Source organism: Notolepis coatsorum (genome assembly GCF_963971535.1).
Source record: "Notolepis coatsorum genome assembly, chromosome: 2".
In the NCBI taxonomy this organism is placed as follows: domain Eukaryota; kingdom Metazoa; phylum Chordata; class Actinopteri; order Aulopiformes; family Paralepididae; genus Notolepis; species Notolepis coatsorum.
Genome location: NC_140166.1, coordinates 160,968,775 through 160,983,090, shown reverse-complemented (window position 1 = coordinate 160,983,090; position 14,316 = coordinate 160,968,775). Strand labels below are relative to the sequence as shown.

Here is a 14,316-nt window from a genome sequence, read left to right as displayed (position 1 = left end):
AGAGACGCAGGCAGGGCGATCCGGAGTGACATCACCATCGGCCTCTCCATGACACCCAGGTCCCAGCATCAGAGCCAGCGTACCTTTCACCTGTGCTTCACCTGTGCCTCACCTCTCCTCCTTAATTACTTTAATTATACCCTTGTTAACGTCGTTTATTTATATGCAACCCCTCAGTCGGTTTGGCAGGGCGCAAACACCTCGGGTAGGAATGCCGAGGCGAACCCAAAATAGCAACCTGTCACTGCCAACTGACTGCAGGATACACACCGCTCCACGTTTTCATATTTCATTTACGGGCCGAGATAAAAAAGCAACAAGAGATTTATGTTTCGACAAAACCACACTTATCAAAACTCCCAACGAATGTGTTTTGTGCTGTGTGTGTGCGTGTGTGTGTGTGTGTATGTGTGTGTGTGTGTGTGTGTGTGTGTGTGTGTGTGTGTGTGTGTGTGTGTGTGTGTGTGTGTGTGTGTGTGTGTGTGTGTGTGCGTGCGTGCGTGCGTGCGTGCGTGCGTGCGTGCGTGTGTGTGTGTGTGTGTGTGTGTGTGTGTAATGTTGTTCGACGGTATCCAACAACAACCACTGTACGCTCGCGGTCACGCCGCCCGTCTGTACCCGCACGGCGTACCTGAGGAAGAATGTTCCGACGACACTTTCAAGAGCCGTGGCGACGATAATACCCACCTTGATCTCCCGCTACGTCCTCTAATAAAACATGTGCGCTTGCGTTTGTTCAGAGTTTGTTCAAACGTAAACAAGAGCGTGCAGAGAGAGTCTTCTAAGGAGCGAACTCTTTGTTAGCGCGACCAGGGGTGTTTTTTTATATGTTTCTTCTGTGCAAATCGATGGTTTATCACGATAACGTTTGAATTTAAAGAGAGGGAAAAGAAAAAGGTTCTCTGGAAGATGGTCAGCGGTAATGTGAAATAATGTGTGCTGATTAGCAAACGGGCTACAAGTAATATTTACCCTATTACGGTCCTTTAAAGAAAGCACATATAGCTTGCACAGAAATTATTTATAGTGGGTTATAATTGTACATGAGCGACTGCCGCTCTTATGACGGGCCTATTATATTATGTCTCTTCCTGGAGATATGCCACTTTGTGTATGATTTTATCCAAAGCACCTTATAGTACCACAACGAGTGCATAATGTTTTTAGATGCTAAGCACTCGCGCAGTCATTCACTCACAGTTAGCCATGCTGCCCCTAGTGGTGGCTCACAGGCATGGCACCTTGTGTAAAATCAGTTCAATCCACGTGATGATGCTCGCATCCGTGACACCATGTTCTTGTTTGGCATGAGTGGCGCCAGTGGGAATCAAACCCCTAAGCCTGGCAGTGTTAGTGCCATTCTCTACCCATTGAGCTTACAGGACCAGTCGGTTTCCCCATCATAGGTGTAATTGAGTCAAGTTATTGATATAAAGCCTCATGAGCTGTCTGTTGCTCCGGGCTGTGATTAACTAAAGACATGTCGTCTAGCGGTCATAGGATTTGTTGACTAATTGATTTGTTTATTTCGTTTGTTATCTGACAAACAATTTGAGGTTCCCACATGCTGTAATGCAGAGGGAGCTCTTTAAATCTAGTGCTTACCATGTGCTTATCCTTATTGATGAAACAACTCCAGCGAAATCGAACTTATCGACATCAACAACGTCTCGGTCGACTATAACACTAAACAGGCCAATTACCCAACCAAATCGACTGTGAGGGCCTTCATGTTAACCCTTTCACTACCACACTACAGACGGTTAACCTTTCACTACCACACTACAGAAGGTTAACCTTTCACTACCACACTACAGAAGGTTAACCCTTTCACTACCACACTACAGACGGTTACTGAAAGGGCTAATAACCTAATTTATAATGCTTTACAAAAGGAAAGAATCGTGAGTATCCTTAACGTGACTTCATGTATTCCTTAAAGCTAAGTGTTATAGCGACTGTTCTGGAACAAGTGGGACAGTGGAAAACTCTCTGTGTGGCAGCTTTATTGTTCGCTCCAGAGCGTTCAGGTGTGCTGCTGCTGATTATATGGACAACAGGAGGGCCCCCCACCAGCTATCTTCCAAAACAAAAAGAAAAAAGAACATATGATTCTAAAGCAGTGCGACAGAGAGCATGGAACAAACGTTTAGAGGGCCGCATTGTTGGGTAATAACCATAATTAACGTTCAAGGAATAAAATAAATGGAATGTGAACATTTTACTCCGCCACACACACACATACACACACACATGCATTCCTCCCACACACTTTCACACAGACTTGCACACACAAACCCCACAAAAAAGTGAAAGAATGAGTGGAATTGGCGAGGAATGCTTTAAGTTGTGTCGCTTTGAGATACGGTTCCTATATACGCGGTTCCCCAGGTGAAGCATGTCTGTCAGAGGCCAGATCTACGACGGGGGAATCTGGGGAATCTCAGCTACGCGGTGTGCCTCCGTCGCTCCCCTCTCTCTCTCTCTCTCTCTCTCTCTCTCTCTCTCTCTCTCTCTCTCTCTCTCTCTCTCTCTCTCTCTCTCTCTCTCTCTCTCTCTCTCTCTCTCTCCCCCCGCAGCGCCCTGTCCCACGCACGCGAGGAGGCCCCCGGCCCGGGCGCTTTGTTTAGACAGGAGGACCCATGTGGGCTGGACACCCTTCACTCACAGACAGAAGAAAGGGAACAGAACAGATACGAGATGGGCTCTGCAGGTATACGGGAGTCGTCGTCCTCGCAGACATGCCGACGAGGCGGTTTGCGTGTGAGCGCAGGCCGCCGCAGAGAGAGGTGTGCGTCTATTTATAGACCTAAGTGGAGGATTCTACCACGATGAGTTTACATTACTGGCATTCCTGTCACGTCGACACTTAAGAGGTTTCTCTCCTCTCAGGCTTCGAAGGAGACACTTAAAGGAGAATCTCCAAAGGGTACCCTGAAAACAACAACGTGCCAGACACCGCGTTAACAAGTTATACAAGTATGTTGTTGTCGTCTCGTGGGCCCTGATTATAGACGTGGCGCTGGGGCCTAATTGACCCGCTGACCTCTCTCCGATCATCTGCGATCATCCGTAATCGGAGCGCTGTCATCACCGGGTCGTTTGTCTTAAAAGGTTGTTCCTATTCAGTGGTTTGTCTACCTGTTTGTACTCTACCTGTGCTACGTACAGGTGAGCTGGATAATCTAGAGGTGGTGGCTGAGAGGAGGATGAGGAAAAAACTAAGAGCCATCCTGGAGAAACCCCTCTCACCCCGTCTACGAGGAGCTATAGCCAGAATGAAGAGCACGTTCAGTCAAAGACTCATCCCCCCCCAACACACCACAAACCGCCTGGGCTGGTCCTTTATACCGGCAGCCATCAGGCTCTACAACAAAGGGCTCGGACGGCCGGCTCTGCTGCCAGAACTATCATTGTCAGAACTCTGGACTTGAGAACTAGAAACTCATATCACTGGACTATCTTGTATTTTTACTTTTTTATATTATATTGTATTGTATTTGTATTCATATTTTATATTTGATATTTGATATTGTATCTATAGTATAGTATATAGATACTGGACTGTATAGGATGTGAAGCTCTGTACCCCCCGCCCCCTGTATACCCCCCCCCCCCCCATGCTGCTTTTGACACCCGAATTTCTCTTATCTTATCTTATCGTACAGTATATATGTATAGTATATGTTGCCCATATTTGACTATATTTATTTTGGATAAAGCGTTTTCCTTGTAATTTGATTGCCTATATTTATGTATTCTACTATTACCCTGCCCATACCTGTACCTCCCCTCCCCCTTCCCCCACGCAGACACCTGAATTCGCCGAAGGGGATCAATAAAGAAATATCTTATCTTATGTATAATGCAGTGCTCAATAAATATATATTTTTAAATATATATAAAAACAAAAAAGGAGAAAGGAGAAGAAGAGAAGAGGGGGATATAGATAGAAACTTTATTGCCATTTCAACACTGTTGATTGGGATTTGTCTATGGGAGAACAGGTGTGCTGCGTCTCACACCAAAGCACTCCAGCCCAGGTGTGTGCAGCCATCTTGGCAGAGTGTGTGTAACTGAATACAGCTTCATCACACGTACACAGAAAACACACACAGAGACACGCCTCCTACCCACAAGCAGAAAATGCTCTGCCGAAAATTGGTATCTATCTTCTCGTCTGACCCTGGAGAAGACGGTACACACATTTCCGTACAATGTTGACCCGTTCCTTTAACCAGTGAAACTGCCATTATGATTACTGCAATATCAAAAAACATGACACAATTTCCAAACACACAAGATCCTAATGTTACAATAGATTTAGGCAATAAAGATTTAAGAGTAAAAGTAAACAGTACACACAAGGTTCAGTATACACTGGCATGATATACGTCATACATTTTGGTGCATGGTTAAGAGTCATTCTGATATATGCTGACTTAGAAAGGTGAGTCAAGAGTGTATATGAATATACCCCACATTTATGTAGTAAAATAAAAATCACAGATTGGGGCTTTTGAGAGAGATGGACACCTTCATAAAACCAGAGCTGAGTGGTTCTATGTGTTTTAAGCAAGTATAGCCCCATCCTTGCCCTCATTAACCCAAGGTCACAGATGAATTACATGGGATGAAGAATGACACAAACTACATACATTTTCTCATAAAAGCACTTTGGTCATTATGTCACCAATTAGCCCCCAAATAATGAGAGAGTATTATCGTCTCTCACAGCTATAATGGTGCTCCCCCCCCCCCCCCCCCCTCTCTCTCTCTCTCTCTCTCTCTCTCTCTCTCTCTCTCTCTCTCTCTCTCTCTCTCTCTCTCTCTCTCTCTCTCTCTCTCTCTCTCTCTCTCTCTCTAGTCGCCATGTTCTGCAGGGCGCCGTGAGCTTTATACGCATGTTGCGTCTTGTGCGCCCAAGGTGATAATTAGGCTCTACACGCTGTACATTTATTGAACTTCTCTCGTTACGTGGGAAAATCTCAATAGGTATAATAAGAATGTATAGACACATAAATAGCGCTCCAGAGGGCGTCAGCTATAGATGTTGAAGGATGTCATCGCTCGGTCAGGGTGAACAGGTTGCGCGGGGGATATGTTTCAATGGATCGCTGTATTGCCACACCAAAATAGTGGCACCCCATCTGTGAGTGTGTGGGGCTGGGGGGCGTGCACCGGGTTCACTGGGCAGACAAGCAAACAAGCCTCCGCGATCACACTTGCACTTTCATTGATGTGGCAATATGTATGCCAAGTTTGCCAACTTGCACTTCAGTGTGTGTGTGTGTGTGTGAGTGTGTGTGTGTGTGTGTGTGTATGTGTGTGTGTGTGTGTGTGTGTGTGTGTGTGTGTGTGTGTGTGTGTGTGTGTGTGTGTGTGTGTGTGTGTGTGTGTGTGTGTGTGTGTGACGTGTGTGTGTGCAAGTGTGTGATCGCGGAGGCTTGTTTGCTTGTCTGCCCGGTGAACCCGGTGCATGATGCAGCTCAGAGCTCACGGGAATGTTGTTTCGTACCGGGTCCCGGGTCCAAACACCCGGCGGGCAGCGCGGAGGTGTGTCGGAGAGAAGACATGTTTAATGATTATCACTCGCTGCGGGCCAAGAGCTCATAACTCATCACCAACCCCTCTCTCCACATCGCCGTCCCGGCTTAGAAAAGCATTGACAGAAGAACAGAAAGGCGGACAAACACTGACACGGCTCCACAGATTACATTTTTTTTTAATATATATTATGATACAATTATCGGCCCACGGAGTAAGAGATCAATTGTCGTAAAGGAGCTACCATTGGTTCAAAAACCCACACAGACACACCCCCAATGCTATATCAATGCTGGAGCGACAGTGGTTCAGGAGGTATACAGTCGTCTGGTAATCCGGAGGTTCCCGGTTCGATTCCCGCTCCTCCCCGGGCAGCGATGTCGAAGTGTCCCCTGAGCAAGACACTTAACTTAACCCCTAACAGAGCAGGTTGGCACCTTGCACGGTCGCCTCTTCTCTGTGAATGTGTGAGTGAATGGGTAAAATGTGAGGAACAAATTGAAAACCGCTTTGGATAAATGCACCATTTACCATTTTGTTATTTATTAAAAGGATCCCCCTTAGCTGATGCCAATGGCCCCAGGCCAGCTCTTCCTGGGTGTCCGCGACATACAGTACATCATCATCCATATACATAATTACATCACATTTACATTATGTACATCACATGTGCACCTCGAATTGTGTTACGTTAAAAAAAATAAAGGGAAATTCTTTCAAACAATCGTTTCCAATGTACATTGATTTCATGACTCTGTTTACGCAGTGAGCCCCCCGCTCAGTGTTGGCTGAGGCGGGGGCCATCACCAGGGAACAAGAACAAGACATTACACATAAACCAACACTGGACTTATTGATCCGTTTATTGCTTTAAGAAAGGCATATGACTCATGCACCCTGGCACCAGTCCCGTCCTTTTGCACTTCACTTGAACTTTTAAAGACATAATATTCGGGCCAAACCCGTCTCTCCCGTCAGCTCATCTAACCCATCTATTTTCACAGCATTGCGCCCTGGATTATTATACTTCCCCGTTCCATAGAGGTCAACAGACGCCTTGAGCTGCTGCAATTAACAGATTAAAGAGGCTAAAATCAACACCAGACAATGGGTGTACCTCCATCTCTCTCCATATCTCTCTCCATCTCTCTCTCTCTCTCTCTCTCTCTCTCTCTCTCTCTCTCTCTCTCTCTCTCTCTCTCTCTCTCTCTCTCTCTCTCTCTCTCTCTCTCCTCTGCGTGCATGCGCATGTTTGCGTGTTCAAAGCGCGTTTGGTCTGGTCTTCGTGCGCACAGCACCGTCGCCATCTCTTGCTTGCACGCGTGAGGGGGGCGACGTTGTTGTTCGTTGGTTGAACAAACGCGACGGGAACTCTGAGAGGAAACATTAAAGGCGGCATTAAGATGACAGATAAATGGGAGATTCCAACGTCCCCTTGTGATCTCGCATTATTTTCAAGACTTGAAAGGATTAGGCAAATATCTCCATTTGAGACCTTGCCTCAGCAATAAACGAGTAAAACGGTCAAAAGAAAATAGACGTTAACAATGGGTGATTTTGTTGTTTCAACATCTTCTATAGAGTTGGTTTAATGCCCAAATGCGTGGTTTAGTTTTTTGGACCATATTAATAGTTACATAATTATATTCTTGAAGAGAGTTTGATGAAAATACCCTATTTGGACATGTCTTAAGTTAACCCACTGTAAACTATATATGTTTCACCCCCAATGTTTACAAACATATATACCAACGTAAACAAATATTTACAGCCCAAAATATATATATATAATACATATAATAGTATCAAGAGTCAGTCAATCCATAAGAGAATGAAAACATTTCTCCAGTCTCTTTTTTGTTAACCTTTTTTATTTACTTGATCGCTGATTGGGCTTTTAAATAGGTGCAAATTGTTATTTATTTTTCAGGAAAAGGAGGGTTTGTTAAGAAAAGCTACATCAAGATCGTTGAAATCCTGTATTCTTTATAATCACTGATCAATATTGTTAAAAGCACAGAGACTCAAAGACTCAAAGAAGCACTTTTCAAAAGTCACAGGTGGGTCACTCCACAGATGAGAGAGAAGGGGGGAGGGAGAAGAAGAAGAGAGAGGGGGGGAGAGAGATAGACATAGAGGGGGGGAGAAGAAGGGGGAGAGAGAGAAAGGAGAGGGAGGGAGGGAGGGGAGTGTGTGTGTGTGTGTGTGTGTGTGTGTGTGTGTGTGTGTGTGTGTGTGTGTGTGTGTGTGTGTGTGTGTGTGTGTGTGCGCGTGTGTGTGTGTGCGCGTGTGCGTGTGCGTGTGTGTGTGAGAGAGAGAGAGAAAGAGATAGAGAGAGAGAGAGAGAGAGAGAGAGAGGAGGATGAGAGAGAGAGAGAGAGAGAGAGAGAGAGAGATGAGAGAGAGAGAGAGGAGAGATGAGAGAGAGAGAGAGAGAGAGAGAGAGAGAGAGAGAGAGAGAGAGAGACAGAGAGACACAGAGAGAGAGAGAGACCCAACCGGCAACCTTCCCTAATAGCGCACAAAATAAACATATAACCGGTTGTGTAGTTGTATAGATTCTCTCTCCCCTCCCATGCCCTCCTCCTCCTCCTATATACACGCGGGCGCTACCTGTTTAATTTTGTTTCCACAACTGGCGGCTGGCGCGTCACAGACACAGTATAGCGTGCAATTATATATCCCTCAATCGCTTCAATGGATTCGAGATCAAAACCCCGCCCGTGGTGGGCCGTCCCTCGCTGGGGGATTATATTATAACAAAGGCGCGCGTGTCTCCTGAGAGGACCAACTCTGAGCTCAGCCTGCAACACACGGACACGGAGCTGACGGGTGCCGCCTCCCATATACACAACACCTGCTCTGCTCCAGTCAACTTCATACAGAACTTTGCACCAGAAGACCATTTTGTCGTTTCTTTTGACGATCTCACCGAGCGAGGAGGGAGAAACACTGAACCCTGTAGTAGCGACAGGTGAGACGTCTGCGAGCGAGAGGGATAAGATATATTTTTGGAAAAACAAAAAACAACCAAATGAAACTTGAGGTTTCTCCGCGAGTCACTTCGTCCAGAAGCAGCCGGTGCAGCTGGAGTTGTGCGCCCTCGACGCCGATCAGGGAGGTGGTGGTGTCCCCCTCCTCGCCCCTGTGGACCGGCGGTGGTGGAGACGAGCTGGGCTCGGACGGAGACTGCGTGGCCAACAGCCCGGCACCTGTCACCCCGCAGAGCGGCGATGGGAAGCAGCAGCAGGGCAGCAGCAACAAGCCCTACACCCGCAGACCCAAGCCCCCCTACTCTTACATCGCGCTCATCGCCATGGCCATCCGGGGACTCGGGCTGCAGCGGCCGGCTCACCCTGGCCGAGATCAACGACTATCTGATGAACAAGTTCCCGTTCTTCCGCGGCGGTTACACCCGGCTGGCGCAACTCGGTGCGTCACAACCTGTCGCTGAACGACTGCTTCCTCAAGGTGCTGCGGGACCCGTCCCGGCCCTGGGGGAAGGACAACTACTGGATGCTCAACCCGCACAGCGAGTACAACCTTCGCCGACGGCGTGTTCCGCCGCAGGAGGAAGCGCATCAGCAAGAGGCCCCACAACAAGGACCACGAGGAGGAGAGCCAAGACCTCCTGCAGACCCACCCCGGCGAGGAGGACACCTGCAGCCTCCCCCATCCCTGCTACTGCTGCACCCGCATCTCGGGAGCGGGAGGAGAAGAGTGCAGCAGGGCGTCAAGTTCTCCAGCTCCTTCGCCATCGACAGCATCCTAAGTAAACCCTTCAAACGGAGGGAGGATGCTGCTGGCCAAACCATTCATGTGGACAGTAATAACGCCATGAATCCCGCGGGGATCCGGATGTTTTGGCCCCGCCGCCGCCGCGCCCCGTGCACATGTTGCCCCTATCTGAACTACCACGCACCGGCTGCGGCTCTGACGCACGTCGCACACGCACAGCAGCACACATACCACAGGTTCACCCTGCCAGACGCAGTTTACAGCAGCACGGAGCTGCACGGCAGAGATGCGCTCACATACCTCCAGCTGACGTCACGGCGGTGTATTATGCCCACATTCAGAGGCCCCCCCCCTGCTGCTCGATGAAGATGCCCTCCCATCACGACGCGAGGGAGGGGAAGTTTCCACATAGACTCGCTGCTCTCCTGAAGCCCCCCCCCCCCCCCAAAGAAAACAAAATAACAAAAAGAAAACACTGGACAGTTAGTACTAGTCTGGCATCTGTCTCTATGTGCACTTTCTGTGGGCGCTCTTAAGTTCTTCAGTGCTTTCTTTAACTGTATACGGGGACGGCTATAGCGTCATGACTATAAGTCGTTTTTTCAGTGAATAACGTGACGTGTTGTCAAGTTGCCTAATATGCCTCACTTTCTTTCCTGTAATAAGACTAAGCAAATTAGTTGCGACTTAAAAAAAAAAAAAAAAAAAAAAAAAAAAGGATATTCCGTGTGTGTGTGTGTGTGTGTGTGTGTGTGTGTGTGTGTGTGTGTGTGTGTGTGTGCGTGTGTGTGTGTGTGTCTGTTTTCATGGTTCATAGGTCATTTCTACTGTACGGTGGCTGCCAAGTGCCAAATGTTGAAAAACTATATTATTCTATTTATGTTTTTGATGTTTGTATGACCTGCTGTATAAAATATCGTTGTGTATATATAAGATATTGTTGTTGGATGTATTATTGACCGAGCGGCGCGGTGAGAATCGCGTGTCTCTCCTGTGGCTTGTATACAAGAAAGTATGAAAATACTCAGTTTTGTTCCTGATTGATTCATGCATGCATGGTATTTTATTAATAAATAAAAAGTTGTTGAAACCACGGGATAACGTGCAATGAGTATTCATTATGGGAAAATAAACAGGGAACACGGCACGTTTTCATTCCACGAGTTATGTATTATGGAGTTATAATGGCAGGGAGAGGGAAAGGGGGCGGGGCGGTTCGAACGTGTGATCAAAGAGAAACCACACCACCGCTGTTATGACAACGACCGGTAGAGTAATTATGCAGCAAGTGAAACTGAAAGAAATGACTTCAAAGCCTGGCTTTCCTTCCATTCGACAGTTGGCCCTGCTGCAAACTCGACCCTCTGAAATCTGGGGGTTCGGAATTATTGCCGACTATAATAGGCTATACAGAAAAAATAACATAAGGTGTCAGAAACTATAAGTAAACAAAATAAACTATATTTGGTTTTTCGACAAGTCTGTTACGCAAAAACATATAGTTGAAGTATAAATATGACTATTTTATGATTTCATTTAATTTAATTTGATTTAATTCTGAAAGCAAGGCATTTCCTCCTGCACCCAAAAACATGGTTCACATTTTAAAATTAAACTATCACGAAAAGAAACCACTGTACCCCTGTTTAAACTATAGCTTCAATTCTGACACTAAAAAGTGAAAATGTGAATAATGGCAGAACATAATTAATAATGGTATTAGTAATAACAATACTATTTATAGCAATAAGAGAAGAAGAAGAAGAAGAAGAAGAAGAAGAAGAAGAAGAAGAAGAAGAAGAAGAAGAAGAAGAAGAAGAAGAAGAAGAAGAAGAAGAAGAAGAAGAAGAAGAAGAAGAAGAAGAAGAAGAAGAAGAGAGAAGAAGAAGAAGAAGAAGAAGAATGTGTTGTTGTTATTTTTATATCATTATTATTATTATTATTATTATTATTATTATTATTATTATTATTATTATTATTATTATTATTATTATTATTATTATATTATTATTATTATTATTATTATTATTATTATTATTATTATTATTATTATTATTATTATTATTATTGTTAATAATAATAATAATGATGATTATAATAATCGGTTGTATTATTGTTATTATTATAATTATAATTATAATAACAATAATCGAATTGCTTTGGGTGTTAGTATATGTCTTTAATAAGAATAATTAAGGCTATAATCAATGCACCTATATAGACAAATGGTGAGGTAGTTTAGGCCGGGGGATAAGGTTGATGCTGTGTATGTTGGATTAAGGTGTAAACCCATATCAGAAATAGAACACAATAAATACATAAAGGGCCAATGAAGCAACGTGAAACACATAGGCCGACATGCTATCAGCTCCCATGCGCCTCAGGGGAAGTCTTTACACGTTTTTACAAGAACACAGAGTGCCTGAGGCCATGAAAATACAAGTATTTTACAACACAGAACACTGTACTGTTGCCAAATTATCTTCTCAGGTGGTGATATGTGGGCAACAGCATATTATGACGTATATCATGCCAGTTAGGGTATATGCACCTATACTGTTTACTTTTACTCCTATTCGCATAGTTAAATTCCCGATTCAAATTCTGTATTTATATTTTGCCTATATTTATGTCTTTCTATTTACCCTGCCCGGTATGGAATATCTATAATATCTTATTATAAAGGAATATCTTGTCTTAAATATTTGAGGCAATAGTCAACAAGGATGAGGGTTGTAAATGTCATATTTAATCGTTTGGGAAAATTGCCCTTACAATGTCCATACGGGCTTTTCAAGATATTAACAAGATCCTTTAGGACTTTTTTGACACGTCCTCGCGTGCCGTGGCGCCTCTCCACGGTCCTGAATCTGACCCGTGACGTCACCAGGTATTTTTAACAGGGCCTCGTGGGCTAATCTATAGACTCTAAACAAAAATAGCCATATGGAGTCTATCGGGAATGGCAGGTTATAAGGCTATTTTCTTTATAATTTTTGAGTCAAATATCAGTGTCAAGTGCCTCCTCGTGGATACAACTGCTTCAGAGATATTTATATTGGAAACACTACGACGTGTGAAGTCACACAATTGGGCCTCCCCAATAATCAGTTATCTGTTTAAAATATGCTTATTTGTATAGCAGAGGAAATGTCCACAATGTCATCATAACAGATAGACTGTAAAACCGTTTCATACGCACTTGAGTGTCCAAAACTCAAATTAGTTCCACAATACGTTGTTTTATTTTGCATTGTCTTCTGACACAAAAAAAAAGGATAAAGGCATATAAAACGTGTTGCTTATACATTTGGTCATGATTAGGAATTCCTTTTTCCACGAGACCTAATCGTATACCACGCCTAACATTTCAAGTCCTCGAGTATAGTGTGGATGTGGCTTCAAACTAAATCCTCCATGGGGACCCCTTTCAAAGCTCGCCCATGCAGTCTGGCAGGTGACAGGTGAGAGAGTTGATCCCGTTATACCAGGAACAATGCTGCAACCTGCAGGTGAAACGCCGGAACAACACACCTGCTCACCCCGTCGGCTGTACCATGGGCCTCCGTTTGTTGCCCCTCTGATTAACCCCTGTAATGGAATGCATTGATTGATTGATTGATTGATTGATTGATTGATTGATTGATTGGTTGATTGATTGGTTGATTGATTGATTGATTGATTGATTGATTGATTGATTGATTGATTGGTTGACATTTTAATTAACAGATTGCAGAATGGGTACAATACAGTACGGCTCAATACAATAAGGGGATGCAGACCAGAGAAAGACTTTCGTCTTGTTTACGATCAGGGTCCCCCATTTTCAATTCATCATAACATATACATGACATACAGATAGTATACTGTTGCATCTAGACATTTATGACATACCAGATCTACTAATATACAGTACTGTTTATGTGTACAAAAGGAGTCTGAAAAGAGAGTATATACATTTGAGGGGGAAGAAACTGTACATGGTTGGGTAGGTGGGGACCGGTGGGAAACTGTACATTGGAGGTGGTTGGTGGGTGGAGTGTGTGGGGGGGGGGGGGGGGGGCATTCTACATTTTTTTTGTTTTGTTTAATTTCTACCGTTGGCAATAGCAGGCAGCCACATACTGAAACTGCACATAGGGCCTATTGTAGCCGGCCTAATCCACAATAATGCAGCCCAATAAACCCCTCGCATATACTCCGAGAGAGTGAACAAGCACACAGTGCGGAGCGCGGAGCACACTGTTGTGAAACCAAACTTCTCTGTAGGCACAATGTTAGGAAGTCCAAACAGTCCGTCACTCCAACACAGCCTGCCGGTGAACCCGCGCCTGACCTCTCGGAGAAGGAGCGCTCCGCCGCCGGGCAGGAAGCGGAGTCAGGGGCGCCTCGGAGAAAAAAGCCTAGGGAGCAACATGAATGTGGCTTTTAGTAGTTTTAAACCCCTTTCACTGCCACTACTACAGAAGGTTAACCCTTTACTATCACACTATACCGACGTGTGATAGTATAAAGGGTTAACCCTTCTGTCGTGTGGCAGTGAAAGGGTTAACCTTCTGTGTATTGTCGCAGTGAAAGGGTTAACCGTTTTGGTAGTGCGGCAGTGAAAGAGTTAAGGAGTCGTTTGTTTTTTTCAGTCATTTATTCAGATTAAAGCGAGCGGAAAGATATACAGCATGTTGTGGACGCACGAGGAAAGACATTATTGCATTTCAAATAATTATATGCTTGGCCTTTATTTGGATTATAGGCTACTGAAGATGGAATATCAAATATGGATTATATTATTCTAATCATAAAGCAAAATGTTATTTTTTACTCATCTGTATTACTTGTAAATTAATTATATTATTTTCTAATTAGATGTAAGACTGATAATAGGCAATAGAAGGCATATGCATTGTATTGTCTTATCAAGATATTATGCACAACTTTTAAATGCTGTCTGCATTTAAAAGTTAGTATGCCTATATTGCATAATGCGCCGTTCACTCTCAAATAAATGCTCATGTAAACCACATATCAACATAT

The 14,316-nt window shown here is 44.5% G+C and overlaps 1 protein-coding gene across 1 annotated transcript; it reads left to right on the top strand.

Moving 5' to 3' along the window:
* Positions 1-8,396: 8,396 nt before the first annotated feature.
* On the top strand, positions 8,397-9,651 carry LOC311223587 (forkhead box protein Q1-like; the record flags this gene model as incomplete). The annotated part of the gene is given in 5 exon segments (XM_084308365.1): positions 8,397-8,875; positions 8,877-8,963; positions 8,965-9,087; positions 9,089-9,266; positions 9,269-9,651. Coding segments are annotated over 5 exon segments (1,065 nt in total). The 5' UTR covers positions 8,397-8,581.
* Between the last annotated feature and the right edge of the window lie 4,665 nt (positions 9,652-14,316).